The following is a 17,122-nucleotide window of genomic DNA, read 5'->3' on the forward strand; positions in this document are numbered from 1 at the left end:
AACAAATTAATCATAGTTTTACATAAGATATCACATGTCAGTTTCTAAGTAGCTTCCTTAGAAACAGAAGTTGCAGAACAGAGTAGCTGATGGCTGTTTATTCTTCTGCTTTTAACCGTCTCACTGTCCTCCTCTGCTGCTTGTCTGTGACTGCTGTGACAACTTCTCTGGACAAAAACTTTCATTCCACTGCACATATGTGCCTTACTGCCCTTTGGCAGTAGTAACACAAAAAATGGATCGTTTCTGTTCGAAGGGTAGAACTGAAATTGTGTTCTTCTGTGAAAAGCTTTTTAATTGGATCTACTGATCTATCAAGACACTGAAATGCCAATTGTCAGAAAATTTCTCTCCTGTAGATGAACCAGTCAGAAAATACATGAGTATTTTCTTTCAAATGTCAATTTAAAAAATGTCAAAATACATTCTTGACAAAACAGTTATGTTATTACTGCTCAAATCGTGTATCTCAGGATGTACAAAGATTTTTTCCCAAAATGCTGCACAGCCTCATGTTTACAAGCAGAGCACATTAATCTCATGCTGTCATTACTAGGTCATTCAGCAAGTACACTCCATGTTTTGAAAGTGATTGGTCTGGAAAGCTCCTCTATGGGCAGGAAAGCTGCTTGACTTGGAGAGCAGCTTACTCCTGGGCCATTTCTTACATGTCAATCTCTTTCTCTTGGCATTTTGAAAGGACAGAAGTCTCTTGGAGGATATCACTGAAAAGTATCAGAAGTTATATAAGAAAAATACTGCTAGATCAGCACAGATGAACACACAGCTCTATTCTTAAATTGATATCAATTCAAACACAAGAGAGAAAAGTCAATCTCTGAAATAGGAATATTCTACACAGAACGGTCCAATGAGAAAACATCCATTTTGGGTCACCTTTATCCTCTTGGTATAAGATGTTATAAATGATAAGCCTCTAAAAGAGAGAAAGCTGTTGGGGTTTTAGCAACGGTGGGAGGAGATAAAAGGCTGGGTTTTGTCTGTTAATTTTCTCACATTTGCCAGCATGAAACAGATTGTCATCTGGGCACCAGTGGCTGAGATGATACTGCATCTCGCTGCAAGTCATTAAGACAGTAGTTGGACTGGCCAGCCTCTACAGTAAGGACAGCTGCACTGCAGGAAACAGCATTAGACATCTGCCAAAAAGAAGCACAAAAGATTACTCCTCATCCTCTGTTTTTATAGTGGCTAGGCCAGTAATAATCTTGCCTTTCACGTTTCCTAGCACTTCATCTAGACATGGCTCATGAACTGATACATGGAGAAAAAAAAAAAAGAAGCATGTAACTTTGTTCAATTATCTCTTTTGGATGCTGCAGCATCATCTGGAACAAAGCGACACTTTAATGCATCTTAGGCCTCGAGGCATTTTTTCCATTATCGGCAATCAAGCAGCACAAATAAAACGCTAGCGTTAGTTACAACAGGTTGGCCCTTTCTGATACAGAACAAATAAATAAATAACTGAATAAATAATGAGCACGAGTTTATTCTTCTCCTGTGAGTTTCAACAAGCAGCGGAGTCCTGCTCAGGATGAATGACAGGGATTTTTCCTTGGCCTAACAGAATAAAGCACTGGGGTCTGCGAATCACAGCTCTGTTGACATTCAGCTCTATTTAGGACATCAGTTCCTCTGACAGGACGACTTCATTAGATTGCTTCCTTTTCTTATGCGGAAATGCTGCAAGCACCAGAAGCCCTCAGTCTTGCAAAACAACTGAAACAGGGCTATTTGCTTGCAATTGTCATCAGTGCTTTTGCATTTTTTCCCACTTTTTAAAAATCAAATTTGAAGACAAAGCATGAAGTACAAGTGCAGGTTCCCATCTGTGCAGTGCACAGGAGGCACAACCTATGATTTCCATTATGCTGTGTGATGCAACAAATAATTACTCTACCTGGCATTTCACATCCAATAACATTGTCAGTGAGCAACAAATTGAGAGAAATAAGGAGAATGTGTTAATGAGAATGAAGCAGTAATCCTGGATTCTGTGAAAATTAATATTCTAGCTGTGCAGTACTTTTATTGCTTCTTGTGTGCAGGGACATCTACATGGTGATGAGCATGTACATGATATAACCATATATTCACAAGACAAATTAAATATTTTGCACACTTTTCACAAGATAGGTAAACTTCTCCCTTCTGAAATGTTTCAGAATGAAGACTCAATATGAAACTTCATGTTGTACTAGTCAAAAATAACTCACTTTTCAATTACTTTTTGTTTTTTTTAAAAAAAAGTGTGCTTACATTGCTGCCTTCTCAGATTTCAATCCTCTCTTTGAGTAAGGAGGAAGAAGATAATGTCTGGCAGCCATACTCTGAAAGTTTCTAATACCTCAGCCTCATGCCCAGCAACATGATAACAAACCTTTTCATATTTTAAAAATAAACTCATGGGCCATAGATCGCCCTGCTCCTAACAAAGTCAGTCAATAAAAGATGCTAGCCTTTTTTTCCTGCCAAACCTCAAAGTGCTGAAATATCGACTTCATTACGCAGCAGGTACAGCTGAGAGCCACTCCATTCCCCAACAGACTCACAAAATCAAATGATGACTGCCCCGGCCAGGACACCCTAGGCTTTTGCAGTGACAGAAAACCTCTCCTCGCTCCTTTCCAGGCGCCTTGCAAAGGACAAGGTGCCTGCAGGCAGATCCTGGTGGCGAGAGGGAACAGCATGGTGACTTCTGCAGTCTGTACCCAAATACATGTAACTCGGTGGTGATGCACCAGTGCAGCCCTTCTGCAGCCTGGCACCACCATGCCACCTGCCACCATGCCCTCGTGCAAACGAGGTGTACACGCGTTTCATAATTGAGACTGCAGATCTGCCTTGCCAAGCAACTGTATGGCAGGGCACAAAGGGAAACCCATAGCCTGTGACACTGAACATTAGTAGCAGGGATGCAACAAGGAGGCAGGCGGAGGAGCTGTTAATGCATTACAGCACTGCATCATCGTTGCAGTTCTATTCACATGGTAATGGCTGAATTTGAAACAAATTGGCAGAGGACTTCATTTTGCTTCCACCTTTAGCGTGCAAACCTTCAGCACAGACTAGGACACTGATGGAGAGGCGCTGTGGGAGTCGAGCAGAGAGTACTTGTGCTGAACACAAAACCTTCTGTGCACATCGCTGTGCACTGCCCTACACTTCACCTGCTTTCCTCCTCCTCCATGGCAATGTTTTCACCAAATCTGAAACCAAATGAAACCTGTGCTGCTGAAAACAAATTTCCCAACAACAGCTGGCAGCAACCTTGCAGACCAAAGCATCCGTCCATGACTGGCCATCTCCCCCAGCACCCTAGGGATGGTACTCACCCTCCTCCTCCTAGCCCATCTCTTTTTCTCCTCTATCAGTCATCAGCTATTTCAACACCAACAAACGCAACCACGCATCACAACAATCACACCATGATAAAGCAAGAGGAATAAATCATTCCTCTTCGCTAAAAACAGATGGAGTGGCAGAGGAAGAGGCTGAGAGACAGCCTTTTCCTTAGGAAGGGACTTGCAAAGATTTTGAGTAGCTTTGTCTTGAATAACTGCTCAATTTCACAATATTTTGTCTATCAGTCTAGGGTCCATTCCTACTGGGCATGACATGCTATGAATTCTCCAGTGCAGCTGTCATGGAAATACATGTGTCAAGATCTCTGCGTGTGCAATGATAACCCATAATTAATTGCAGCTAAGTGATGTCAGTACCCTTTGTTTGTTTGCCTCCTCTGTTGCACAGAAATCGAGCAAAACACACTACTGTGCAGAAATCTTGACCCTGCATCTCAGTCCTTCCCCTCCCCATCACCTTCCTCACCTCTCCACTCACACACTGCCAAATCCCCCAGCCCCTCTGCCTGCTGCTCCGGATGGGTCACTGCAGGTCCTTCCCTTCCAGGTGCTTCCAGACATTTCTAATTTGGGGGAAGGTCCTTGTGCACTACTCAGTTTCTTCTCCTCTGCTAATCGAAGTAGCTGGCACCTGGGTTTTGTCAGAAGTTGCTGAATTTCAGTGCAGATGGTGCGATAAGGCTGTACTGGCCAGTCCCTGTCAGTGGCAGTACTGGTGCTACCTTTCTAAGCAGTGAAGTTTGTAAATAATATGTACCTACCACCTGAGCGGTGTCACCTGTGCTCACCACTGCAGCAAAACAAATGCATAAAGCAGAAACAAGCTGGAACAATTGTTAATCATGCTTCTGTATGCTTTCACTTTTTTTTTTTTTTTTTTTTTTTTTTTAATGTTAGTAAATAGTTTAACTAGAATATGGCAATTCTACCTGCCACAACAAGCATATTTAAAAACACTACCTAAAAAGATCAAATGAACTCAGTATGAGCCTTCCACTCTGCAACTGACAGAGGCTTCTGGCAATACATGAGTAACTACAGCTCATATTATTCAAAACATTGCTACAAATAGGCCTGAAGTTAATGTTAGTCTGGACGAACAGCGCGACAGAGCACCAGCAGAAAGAGCAGAAAGCTGTACAGCTGCAGTTAATGTTTGGCTTCTGAACATCTGAGGATGTTCAATGGGGCTTCAGACACATGCTGTCCTCCAACACACCATCTGGGGGTGGGGGGACACCTTGAATGGCCCTAAACAGCTCTCCCCCTGTGAATTTATTATTGTTGATATTTTTTTCCCTAGTACTCTATACTCACGGGAAAAGAACAGAATTTTCTCAAATTTATGAGTTAAGGAAAAGTAGAAAGCAACAGCAAAAATATTTTGTAATGAAAACAAAGCTGTGCTTTGCATGTTGAAATGGTGTTAGAAAAGGTTATATCGGGAAAAACAGCGCAGCATATTTCATGATACTCCAAACATTTCTTTTTCCATCACTTCATAATTTCATGGATGATTCTTACTTCATTTTCTAGTGTTAATTAACATAAGGAAGTACCTGTAAACAGGGAAGTTACTCAGTTCTCCCACAGATCTGTGACATACGGAAATTCCAGGTTAGATGACTTAAAGCTTTCTAAAGCTGAGGAACCCATTTTCAACATATGGAAACAAACCTTTCTAAGGCACCTACACTGAACACGTCATCTGGAGTCCTACATGGAACGTGCTATACACCCTGATATTGCTACAAACTCACACCCAAAGTGTCTTCTCCACACAGAACCACACAGCCATCCACCATGCTGCTAATCCGAAGGCCGGGCCACCAAAGCATCAACATGATGCAACTGGGAGGTGAGAGGAAAAAAAAAAAAAAAAAAAAGAAAAACACCGCACAGAACAAAACCCACCAAACAAGTTTAAATGGAAAATTCTGTAAATCATTTCAGAAATGTGTATCTCCACCACAGAGATGATTAGAGTGTTTCTACTGTTATTTGGCACTGGTGCTCAGAAAAGATTGCAGCATCAATCTTAGCACTGCAATTGCAAGAGATTAACTGTTACCCTACAAATTGAACTACATTTCCTAGCTGAATCTTAGATACAAATCTTATAAACATGACAAAGATTAAAATTCCCAATTCTTGTAACCCAGTGAGTGGTTGTTTTTTTTTGTTTGTTTGTTTGTTTGTTTTTTAATCTTTAGATATTTATTCTATCTGTAGATATTATTTTATTTGTTTGTTTTAAATGTATCAGACTAAGGCTACACTATGCACATGCATTTATTCCATCACATTTCCTGGACTCTGTCTGATTCCCAGAGGCAGTACTGTTACTACCCTAAAAATGTAGCATAAAACTGAATTGCAAAAGCCAGTTTTTATGACATTGAGATTATACCTGTTGTTATATTAATGTTAGATCAACTACAGTAAACCAGAAAATCAAAACCACCATCAATAATGTTCATAATTTAAAAATGCAATTACAACTCTAACAGAATAAGAAAGTTTGTGCGAAAGAGGGCAGTAAGCCTTTATCTGCAAGGGGATAAGGACATCCCTAAAATGAAAGGCCAAAGCCCCATTTCTCACCTTCAGTTCACACAGCTTGGCAATTCTTTCTACCTTTCATCCAGCCTTCTAGATCTTCACAGGCTCTCTCTGCTGGGCATGAAGTTTCATTTGATAATCATTCCTCGCCCAGCAGAAACAGCAGTAGGAAGTCAGTGTCTGCTTCCTCCTGCTGGGAAGCTTTTGGACCCCACTCTCCAAGAGCTCAGAGCCATTTGCCAGACAGACACAGACAAACTTTCTGAGACAACGCTTAGACAAAGAGTGGAGTTTTGAAAATCTGGGGGTAAAAGGGAATCACAGAGTCCCTGGAAGGCAGTTTTGTTTTCTGACAGCATAGGAGCTCTGCCAGAGGTTGAAAATGAAGTCCTGTCCAAGATGGGTGAGAATTAGTTTCTGGAAAAGGTCTCAGCATCTCTCCCATGCACCAGGTCTGCCAGCAAACAAAAAGCCAGCCCAGACAAACTTCATTTCGGCATTTTCTGGTTAGTGCACTCCAGCACTGGGTAGGAAAGGCTTAGAAAGAGAACCTGGCCACAGTCACCAATCAAAGTGTCAACTATAGCTTTTCTTCTCTTAATACATAAATTATGGCATAAGTTACCTTAACGAAACGCGAGCTACAAGAAAATGTCTGGGTTGTCTCCCCTCTAAAACACTTGGAAGATGTTGGTATTTTTCTAAAACCTACCTCCATAAAATATTTATCACTAGCTACAGGGTAGCCTAGCTGCTGAATTAATAACACAGCTGAAGCAGCAAATAGGCATCTCATGGGTACAGACATCTCTTACACGAAGGACACAAAAAGGAACAGCTTGCACAAAGTGGGAACATATTAAGGATATTCATTAATTTCAATGTACTGTATAGCTTAACTGCAAGATACATATACATGAGGTGCATTAATTCTGGTTTGTTCAGGTGTCTGCAAGCCTTCATGGGATTTTTTGTCTTTGCTCAACGTGGTGACCTGCTCACAGGCACAGCAGAAGCAAACGCCACAGACCAAACACAACAAAGCCAAACGGCATCCTATCTGTGGCACGCCCGGTGTTCAGACTCAAGCCAACTGCCTTATGTAAACAGCACTCAGCCTTTCTCCAAAAAAGCATCTAATCCGCCTGGTATCACATTTCATGACTCATTCCTGAACAAGACTTTTCTTGAGAAACCGGTGCAGAACTTCCCAAGAATAGGACAGAGAGGAGAGCAAAGTTTGAGCACTGCAGCATTACAGAAGGTGTTTGATGCTCAGTTTTGTGAGGTATTGTGACAGTGCCAGTAGTTAAGAGCAGTCAAACAAGTGACTGAATTTCCTTTGCTTCTCTGAACAGAAATTTACTTCTTCTCTGCCCTTTCAAATGAGCAGAGGAAGGATAGAGAAAAACTACAAGGACTTAAAGAACAAGATTTACACATAATTGAGCAAAGTTTGAAAAACAAGATTTCATTCAGATGTATTGAACCTTGGTTCTGGATTTATTATAGCAACTTGTGATCTTAATTGGATGAAGGCAATGCTTAAGCGGGAAACAATAGGGAGTGTTTCACCTAAAAAAAATATGTATTTTTTAAATAAAAAGAACTTGCAAGTAAGAATAGCCAAGCATTACAGAGGATATAGGCTGAAGGAAGGAGTAAACACCACTTACAGAGTTCTGCTCTTCCCAGTAGCAAAATGAAGAGACAGTCGAGGGAGGTTTTGAAAGCCCATCCAAATCTGTCCTAGCAGTCAAAGCTCCCTTCCTATTGGCAGCAAAACCTCTGTATGTGTGTTCTGCTATGCCATAACCCAGCCTCGACACTGTCCAACATTCATGGCATACATTGTATTGGTGAAAAAACACACTTTCATAAAAGCATGCCATTAACTCAAACCTATGTTTTGATTTTTTTTTTTTTTTTTCCCATTTCTGGGAAAAATGGCATGGTCCTGGAAAGATGAGCTACTCATCTTTGTAAGGTCTGTAAGCAAGTAATATTTATCTCAGTAAAGGAGGAGCTGGGGATTAGTACCAGAAAGGTAAGTAGATAATAAATACATTTCACAACAATTGGTAAAAGCCTCAGTCACCTATTCCAGAATTTCTCTGATATATGGGAAGCAAGAAGTATGTGGTCTTTCGGCAACAGAATCCCAAAGTTTAACAGTTGAGAGTTCTGTCTTTTTCCCCCTGTCTCAAGACCACCAAATGTACTATTCCTGACAGAACTGACATTGGATTTACAGCTCCCAGAGAAAACCACGATGTTCTTTTGATCTTGGTGTGCACATCAGAAAAACTTCACTAGGGATCCAAACCATCGTGACAGGATCTCTCTGTGGCAGTATTTACACATGCTCTCCAGCTCTTCTCTTGTGTTAGCCTGTATCTTCCAGGGTAAAAGGCACTGGTCCACAATTAAAAATAAAAATAAAAAAGTCAGTTGATTAAGAACTCGGCAGCCATTGCTTGGCACCAAGCTGTAAGGCTTGCAGCCCAGCTTAGCAGCTAAAGGCCTCCCCTGCTGCAGCAGGAGGGACACAAACACTGCACCACATCCAACAACATACCGAGTTCTGCTTTTAGCATCAGTGACACCAAGCCTTAAAGGCACCAGAGCAATAAGTGGTCTTAATGGGCAAAAAAATGCTCTAAACATATACTCTCATTTCTAAAGATAATATGCCAAGTAATCACCAGGCTGCTACCAGTGCTAATGACTGGCAACAAATATGAGCATCCACAGAAGAACGTGATGACAGAGCAACACTAGCAGATCCTCAGTCATCCTTCAGGGAAACTAAAGGAAACATTAAGTATATTTAGTCTAATTTACTTATTTATTTACTAAAACAAGTTGAAAATCCTATTGCAGTAGTTAGACTGGGTAGTCCCACTTCTACACATTAGAAAAACACTTTAATTATTAACCTATTAGTTAATAATTTGATATACTTGACATCGAATATAAATAAAATAAAAATATTGGTTTTACTCTTGATAAAGAGTAAAATGTGATAAAGAGTAAAAACTGTTTTCTCTTGATAAAACTTAAAAACTCTTTTCTTCAAAGACGTCAAATTTCTCCAAGCAGCTTTATGACAAAGACATGGAGGGAAGCATTAGAGCACATCAAAGTAGTTGACAAGTTTTTGTTTGTTTCAGAAAGCTGAACCAAAGGGATTGCCACGGGAATTAGGTTGTTTAATAAGGTCTGTCATTTTTTTATTCTGTTCTTTCAAGGCTCAGAGTTGAGATCCACGGGAAGCTACTTCATAGTACAACAAATTTAATAACTTCTAAAACAAAAGGATGCTGAGTAATACAAAGAATTAACAACTATTAGGAAAAAAAAATCCTCCAGCTATGGTAACAGAATCGTACAGTCTTAATTTTAATAATTCCAAAACGTTACATCACCTGATAACAAACAGGTTTTATCGACGGACCATAGACAAATTCAGAGCTGAGTGCCTGGACTGGCCCATGAGGAGGATCCACTGATTCTAGGTGGCTTTTTCTGTGCGCTTGGTGTGATTTGTCATCATTTCACCAGTACAGGGACTGTACACTGCTACTTCCATGCACAGACACAGACTCTAAAGAACACTCCATACTGTTAAATGTGATTTAATTTATATATTACATATATTAAGTCTACAGGTAAAGATTGAGGTATCTTTCCCTGTTTTACAAGAGAAAACTTTTTTTTTTTTCAATTTCTTTTCTCATTTAAACTTACAGCTTTGGGTTTACATTATAGCTACCTTCTTAAAATTCCCTAGAAGATAACACTTATAATCAGAAAGATCTAGGATCAATAACAAAACAAGAAAGGGAGGAAAGGCCAAACCTCAGTCTTCAGATCAATGCAGAGTCCTCGGTCATCTTGCCAAAGACCAGCAATTCATCCAAGACAAAAAATAAAGATGATGCCTAGGTCTATTAATATGTTAGCACCACATCACAACAAAACAGTTAAATTAGAACTACCTACAGAGAAGGAATGTGAATGACATGCTGGTGGCTCTAAAACTGCTTTAGTCATGTTTTCTAAAACATTAAAAAAGTGGTTCTCTTTGCATCAATATAGCAACCAACAGTAAGTCTTATTGCTGTCTAATAATTTTCTGTGTCCAGCGCTACAGAAGAGAAAAAGCACTTTTCAGCTTTTGAGCAAAAGTTTAGTAATATGTCTGTATCAGGTGTTTGGCTTTTCATATATAGCAAGTTCAACCTCTTTAAATAATTTATGAAATACACTGAAGTAGCAGAGCTTTGACACTCATTTGAAATCCAGTTAAAGTAGTTACTAATCCTACAGCAAAAGTTATTACCTTACAGCAGAGTCACTGGGGAGAAAATTAGTATTTTGGGGGTTCCTTTAGTGTAAAGGCTGTTGCAATTCCTATGTGCCATCCATTTATCATTCTCAATGCCATTATTTTATTATAGAGAGTTTTACATGCAACCAGTAAAAACAGGGCAGGAAAAAAAAAAAAAAAAAAGGCAAAAAAAGAGAGAAGCCAAACCTTGAATGAGGTCACAAATTAATGGTAAATCTAGAGCTACTACTAGTTCGCTTTAAAATACCTGTCCTAAGTACTTCACATGAGAAGAAATGCCAACTGGCCAACTTTGAGAAATGATGCAGTTCCCTTTGAAAACTCTGGAGAGAGTCTTCAGTTAATTAAGCAGAGGATATAATTAAATACAATTCTGTTGTGCACTTGATTTTTGTGTTAGCAATATACACGCGTTGTATTAACATACTGCAAGTTAACAGATGGGTCAGAGTCCGAGACAACATAAAACAGACTTCTGCATCTCCAGTCACTGGGAGGTAAGCAGTTTACCAGAAATCAGTACAACGAGGAAACGGGACAATGCACAACATACCTTGATAGAACTGGATATGTAGTTAAACTCCTGGAGAAGCAAACAGCCCAGAGAAACTGCAACAGCCCTTCTTAAGAAAGAAATGAAATTTAGCAACAGCTTTTTCCCCCTGCTTACTATTTCTACTTTTATTTATTTTCTATTAAGGAGCTCAAGGCTCTTCTGGTCCAGCTTTAAAATTCACTCATCTACTACTTCCCTACATGTCGGTGGCCAGATTCCCAAAGGAAAGCCCTGTTGCCCAGAATTTTGTTCTTTTATTCTCAGAAGACTGTCACCCTCAAATCATGCTCTAAATACCTGTGCAAATGAACTGTCTCCAACTCCTCTTCTTTTGTACGAGCATTATCTCAGAAAAAGGTAATTCTTGCACAAGACAAGACAAGAAAAACAATTCTTGTGTTTGGTTTTCCTCATCACCCTCCTTCCCCAGTGCAATTTCTTAGAAATCCAAAGTAGCAATTAAGATTCTTGCATAACATCATCTGTGTAGATTTTCACCAGCATCTTTTGCCTTTACCTTCTACTTTGTTCTTTTACCTTCACTGGCTGGATCAATTACAGGAAGATGACCCTCAAGATGCACAAACTAGACCCAACAAGGCAAGTTTTCCTAATGTAACTGCACTGACCCCAGTGGCGCTCTGCCAGGTGTAGATGTATTCTGGTAGAGAGAGAAGCACTGCCTCTCAGCGTTTCACTGGCCCTGCATGCCCTTCCACACCCAGTTCAGAGTTCTGCTCTCTTCAGGCTCCCTCACAGCCATCTCTGCTCCTATTTCTATTTAATCACTGCTTCTGTTTTCATCTTCCAGACACCTCAATACAATGCCGTGCTTCTTAACCTGAATGTGCAACCTTCCTTCACTTGACCCTACGCTACACACTCCCATTTCTGCAGTTCCCTCCCAGGTGCCGCCAAGCTCCCCCTCTTACACCAACGTTGTAACTAACTATTTATATATTACAGAGAGTCAGACAGACAGGCTGTCTGGAAACATCCCTCCAGGTTTTTTCCTCGCTGGCTCATCTCTCCCTTGCACTATGCTGCATTATATAACTCAACAACCATTTTTTGTCCCTTAAGTCCTGTAACTGTAAGTCTGAAGGATGCCATTTTAATTAAACAAATGGTTCTGCATGCAGCAGAACTAATGAAGCTTGCTTTCCTATGGCTACGCATCCAGAGGCAGAGCTGCAGTCCCAGCCTTGCCCCCTGCCCTCCACTGCAGGCACCCTGCAGCCTCCCCTCATCTCCTGAGACAGGCAGAGAGGGACGCTGCACCCCCCTTCATCATTATGGATCAACCTGTGACTCCCAGGTCACTGTTCTGCAAACCTGCCAGGGAAGCAGCACACAGCATTTCTCACAGCCAAGGCCAGGGAACTCTTCCAGCCAGGAATGCTGCTGACATTCACTACTGGTTTGAGATGCCCACACCCGTGTTCTCCGATCAGGATGATGAAACACTTGTGGCTTTTTTTCTGACTGCAAACATTCAGAAATGCTGGTATTTCCACCCTCCTGTTTTTTTTTTTGTTGTTGTTGTTTGTTTGTTTGTTTGTTTGTTTTGTTTTGTTTTTGGTTTGTTTTGGTTTGGTTTTTCGCTATCTGATTACGACAAGCTGCAGGTGGCATGCAGCTCTGTGCATGGTCAGGAGAAAAGCCACACTGGCACAGGTAGTGCTGGGCATGTCCAAAGCCCCTGTGGAGTTGCAGAACCCCCTGAGGGCTGCTGCCCATGAAACCTCCACTGAGCCACCACCACCTGCGGCTCCCTCAGGTGTGCATCTCCCAGATGGATGAAGGAGGACGGATGCCACATCCAGGTTCAGGAAATGTTTGGCCAAGCAAACGTGCCGCACACCCTTCCGAAGCTGGAAGAAGGATGATGTTTTATCATGCACAGACTTATTTCTTGGTGCTAGTAAATGGCATTTACATTCTGCCTACCCTGTGAAAGGAACCTGAGTTTCCTGCAGAGTGATTGTAGCGTCCACCTCACCCCAAACCAATCCAAGGGCAGCTTTGAGAGGCACTCAGTCTTCCGAGGGGAACCAGGTCAGGATTCAGTGCTCAACTGTAATGATTCTCTGCTGAAGACTCCATGCTTGAGAGTCCGTCTTCTTGAAGCACAGTGCTAGTCCTACTCACTGGAAAGGAAACTTCATCCAATGCCAAGAAAGCAAAGCATTTGCTATATTGTCCATGTTCGCTGTGATCTCACTACAGCACAGAGTTTAGATGTTTTACTTAGATCAAATTATTTTTAAATGGTGTGACCGTGCCCAGAAGTACAATCCCAAGATTAAATCTGCACATAGTAATGCAACCTAAAATGCAAGTCTTGCCATTCACCACACTAACTCATGGTCCTTTTCACTGATTACAGTTCCAGTATTTTCCACCATCATTGAGGAAGTATTTTCCTTCCTCAAAATATCTAGTACATAGTTACTGAAGAAAATAAAATCAACAGAATAAACATGTACAAAGCTTGGAGGAGCCTCATTTAATTCCATTCTTCAAAATACTGCCTTTCCATATGACTATGTTAAAAATACTTAGAAAGAAAATCAAACAAACAAAAAATCACACTAAGATACTGCTAGTTTTAAAACTTGCTTTAAAATTTATTTGAGATTTGACTGGAATACAGTTGCAAGGAAATGCTGGTGCTTGCTTCACTCTGAGGATTACAACCATTCCATTTCTGGATCATTGTGGATATGCATTTAATTTAATTTGAATGCAACATTTTATCACCTGATTGCTAATGAAATAAGATACTTAAATCATATAGAACTTTATTAGTATTGATTTCATCAGCCAAGACCAAAAAGTTGGGCAGGGACCTTACTGAACTGTGAGTACAGCACAGAAGCATACAAGACCTGACTCCTGAAATACACTGAACTGGAAACCCGAGACAGTCACAGAATTCGTTACTTGCTGTGCACAGGCCTCTGAGGAGTACCAAACACCAATGGAGGGCGTCCAGCAGCGCTTTATATTGTGAGTCATGTTCCCACTCCCACCCTATAGCCCAATGAAGATGGTGAATTAAACCAGGTTAAATAACCTGAGTGAGACTTTACCTCCTGCGATGAGAAGGACAGATGACATGCTGAGTATGGGACCACAAAACAGCTGTTTCAACTCATCTCTTCAGAATAAACATCACGATCAGCGGCTCTAAGCTCCACCAACAAGCCAGGGACATGAAAAGCTTTACTTAACATCAGAAACAGCAGTTTTGTTATGCAGGCACTGCCCGAGTTAATGCTAGAAATTGCCTGCAGAAATTGGCCATAATCCTGCTCATTAAAGACAACTGTTGGAAAGCTTGGGTACCACTTTGTTTGGATTAGCAGCATTCCTTCCAAATGTTGTGACTGTACCTTGCTCAAAATAAGAGTAATTTGACTGCAAGTAAATAACAATTGGCATGTTTTGTAAATAAATGCTCTGTTTCTTTGCTGAATGCAGCCGTGGAACAGCACTGAAAAAAAGTAAAGACACTTTTCACATTTATTAGCTGCTATGTGTGGTAGCCTTTAAAATGGCCTGTGCTACCCAGAAGAGTAAAACTCCTGTAATTCCTGCAACCCAAACCCAAAGACGTCAGCTTGAAATGTGCCATACACTTTTGTGAGCGTGGGCAGAAAAGTAAGGGCTGATGAGGAGCAATACCCACCTCGCCAGCGCGGTCAGGCCGATGCCACGCCAACAGCCCACAGTGTTTTGGTGTTTGGGCAGTGAGGGGATGGACAGAGTGGTGGCAGGACAAGGCAGACAGCAAGGCCCAAGGGCAGGTTTGTTACAGGGTTCGTCACCAATGTGATACCCACTGGAGCTGCTGCCCTGCCCTGGGCACTGAGGGGACTCTGTGCCACCAGCGTGCAGTGGTGGCAGCGCACGGATTCTCTAATTACTGTCATTTATTAGGCATGCGCAAGCGGGGCCACTGAACCACAATGAATGGCTGAGGTTGAAAGGGACCTCCAGAGGTCCTCTGGTCCATGTCACACATGTCACACCTGGAGCATGTCACGCAGGACGGCCCGCAGGCGGGTGCTGAGGATCTCCACAGGAGATCCCACAACTTCTCTGGGCAGCCTGTCCCAGTGCTCTGTCACCCAAACCACAGAGTTCTGCCTCACGTGGCGATGAAAGCTCCTGTGGTTCAGTTTATACCCATTGCCCCTCATCCTATCACCGGTCACCACTGATAAGAGTTTGGCCCCATCCTCTTTATACAGGTTTTTGTAGGGGTTGGCAAGATCTCCCCTCAGTCCCCTCTAGGCTAAACAGACCTCAGTCTTTGCTCAGAGGACAGGTGCTCCAATCCCTTAATCACCTTCGTCCCTCCGTGCTGGACCCCTCTACAAGGTCCACGTCCCTCTTGTGCCGCCGAGACACAGAATTTGGGCTGACTCGGGAAAAAAACACACACAGAAAGTGACAGGCAGAGGAAGCAGGGGGCAGGGGAGGAGGGCAGCCCCGGTGCAGCCCAGCCCACCCCAGTGCGCCCCGACCCCACCACCCACCCCGGCTCGCCCCTCGGTGCCGGGGGTCCCGCTGCCCCCCGCCGTGCCCGACCCCGGGGACTCACCGCCTGGCTCCTGGTGCCGGCGGAGGGCGAGCCTTGCAGCAGCTGCTCCAGGCAGGCGGTGCTGGGCAGCGAGGAGCTCTTCTGATGGGACAGGTGCGCCCCGGGCCGCCGGCACGGCTCGGAGCCGCCCCCGGGACCCTGGTCGCCCCCCGGCCGGGCGGAGGGGGCGGCGGGGGTCGAGCGGGCGGCCGGCGGGGCCTTACCGGGGGGCGGCCGGTGCTCGGGCGGGCGGCGCAGGGCGGAGCCGGCCTCGCCGCCCTGCTCGGGGGGCTCGGCGGCCGAGCAGCACAGGTTGGGCTGGGAGGACGAGAAGACGCGGTCCAGCGCCTGCCGCCGCCGCCGGAGCCCCCCCCAGCGCCCCGTGGCAGCCGGCTCCCCCTTGGCGCTCGCTGGGGCCGGGGGCTCCGCAGTGCGGCGCTTGCCCCCCAGCTGCAGGTTCCTCCACAGCCGGGCCTGGAAGGATGCGGCCGGCTCGGCATCGCCGGGCTTACCCTCCTTGCCCGGCTCCATCGTCCTCCGGCGGCGGCCCCGGCGGCACAGCCCGGCCGGCCCGGCGCCCTCAGTCCCCGGCGGGCCGGGACGGAGCGGCGCCGCCTGCTGCTGCTGCTGCTGCTGCTGCTGCTGCCGCTGCTCCTGCTGCCACCGCTGCCACCACCACCACCAGTGCCACCACCGACACTGCCACCAACAGCCCCCGCACCAGCCCCGGCCCCGCAGCGAAGGCAGGAGGCAGCCAAAGTTACCGCCGGGCTCGCCTATATATGCTGCGAGGACACAGTGGGTTTAGCCTGTCCCCTCACCCCCCCTCCACGCCGATTTCTTTTCTTTTCTTTTTTCTTTTTCTTTTTTTTTTTTTTTTTATATGTATGTGTGTTTTTGCGTTGAGCACAGCCGCGCGGAGGGCAGCGTGCTCTGCCCGGCAGCGCCGTGATGCTGCATTTTACCCGCAGGCAGCTCCCGGGAGCGGGGGAGATAAAATAAATAAAAAATAAAAAATAAGCAGCGGCATCTTTATTTAGACTGCGGTGGGGGAGGGGAAGAGGGGGAAATTAAAAAATAATAATAATTAAAAAGCATGTCTGGGAGAGAGGGTTTTCCATGGGGTAAAGAAAAAAATATATAAATAATAAAAAAATAAAAACCGCCTCTGGGAGAGGGGTTTCCACGGGCAGTGCCGCCCACCGAGGAGAATTTTGGGGAGGGGGCACAGGGTGCCCGCCTTCCCCGAGAGGTGGCAGGGTGCAGGCCGGCCGCTCGCCGGAGTCACCTTGTGGGCGCGGTGCTGGAGAAAGGTGAGCCTAAAACTGCTCCTGCCAGCGCCGTGGGCGCGACAGAACGCACCGGGTTTGTCAGCGAAGGTGTCTCAAGGCACATTGCCCTTCTCCAGCTGTACATGCGGATTTATAGCTCAGCCTCGCTGTTTCCTGGAAGTGTGCATCGGGGGAAAAAAAAAAAAAAAAAAAAAAAAAAGTCAATTTATCTTGACTTACGCTTTTTCTAGAAAGAAGACAGTTGTAAATAATTATATTTTCTGTTTCCTCAGCACAGTGTGCCAGACCAGTGGCTCCATCACTCCATTTTGGATGCTGAATGCTGTCTGAAGTTTCTTATTTTAATTAAAGTAACAGCAGCAGGATGACTTCAGAACA

General features: G+C 43.9%; 1 protein-coding gene across 1 annotated transcript in view; it reads right to left on the reverse strand.

Annotated features, from left to right (window-relative positions):
* The window catches only part of MCTP1 (multiple C2 and transmembrane domain containing 1), a gene marked incomplete at both ends in the record, with an annotated part of 279,396 nt that extends 263,413 nt beyond the window's left edge, over window positions 1-15,983 (reverse strand). The window contains one exon of the mRNA XM_084304750.1: window positions 15,474-15,983. Within this exon, the coding sequence (XP_084160876.1) occupies window positions 15,474-15,983 (510 nt within the window). The remainder of the gene's footprint in view (window positions 1-15,473) is intronic.
* Between the last annotated feature and the right edge of the window lie 1,139 nt (window positions 15,984-17,122).

This window comes from Netta rufina (genome assembly GCF_964035555.1).
Source record: "Netta rufina genome assembly, chromosome: Z".
Taxonomy (NCBI): Eukaryota; Metazoa; Chordata; class Aves; order Anseriformes; family Anatidae; genus Netta; species Netta rufina.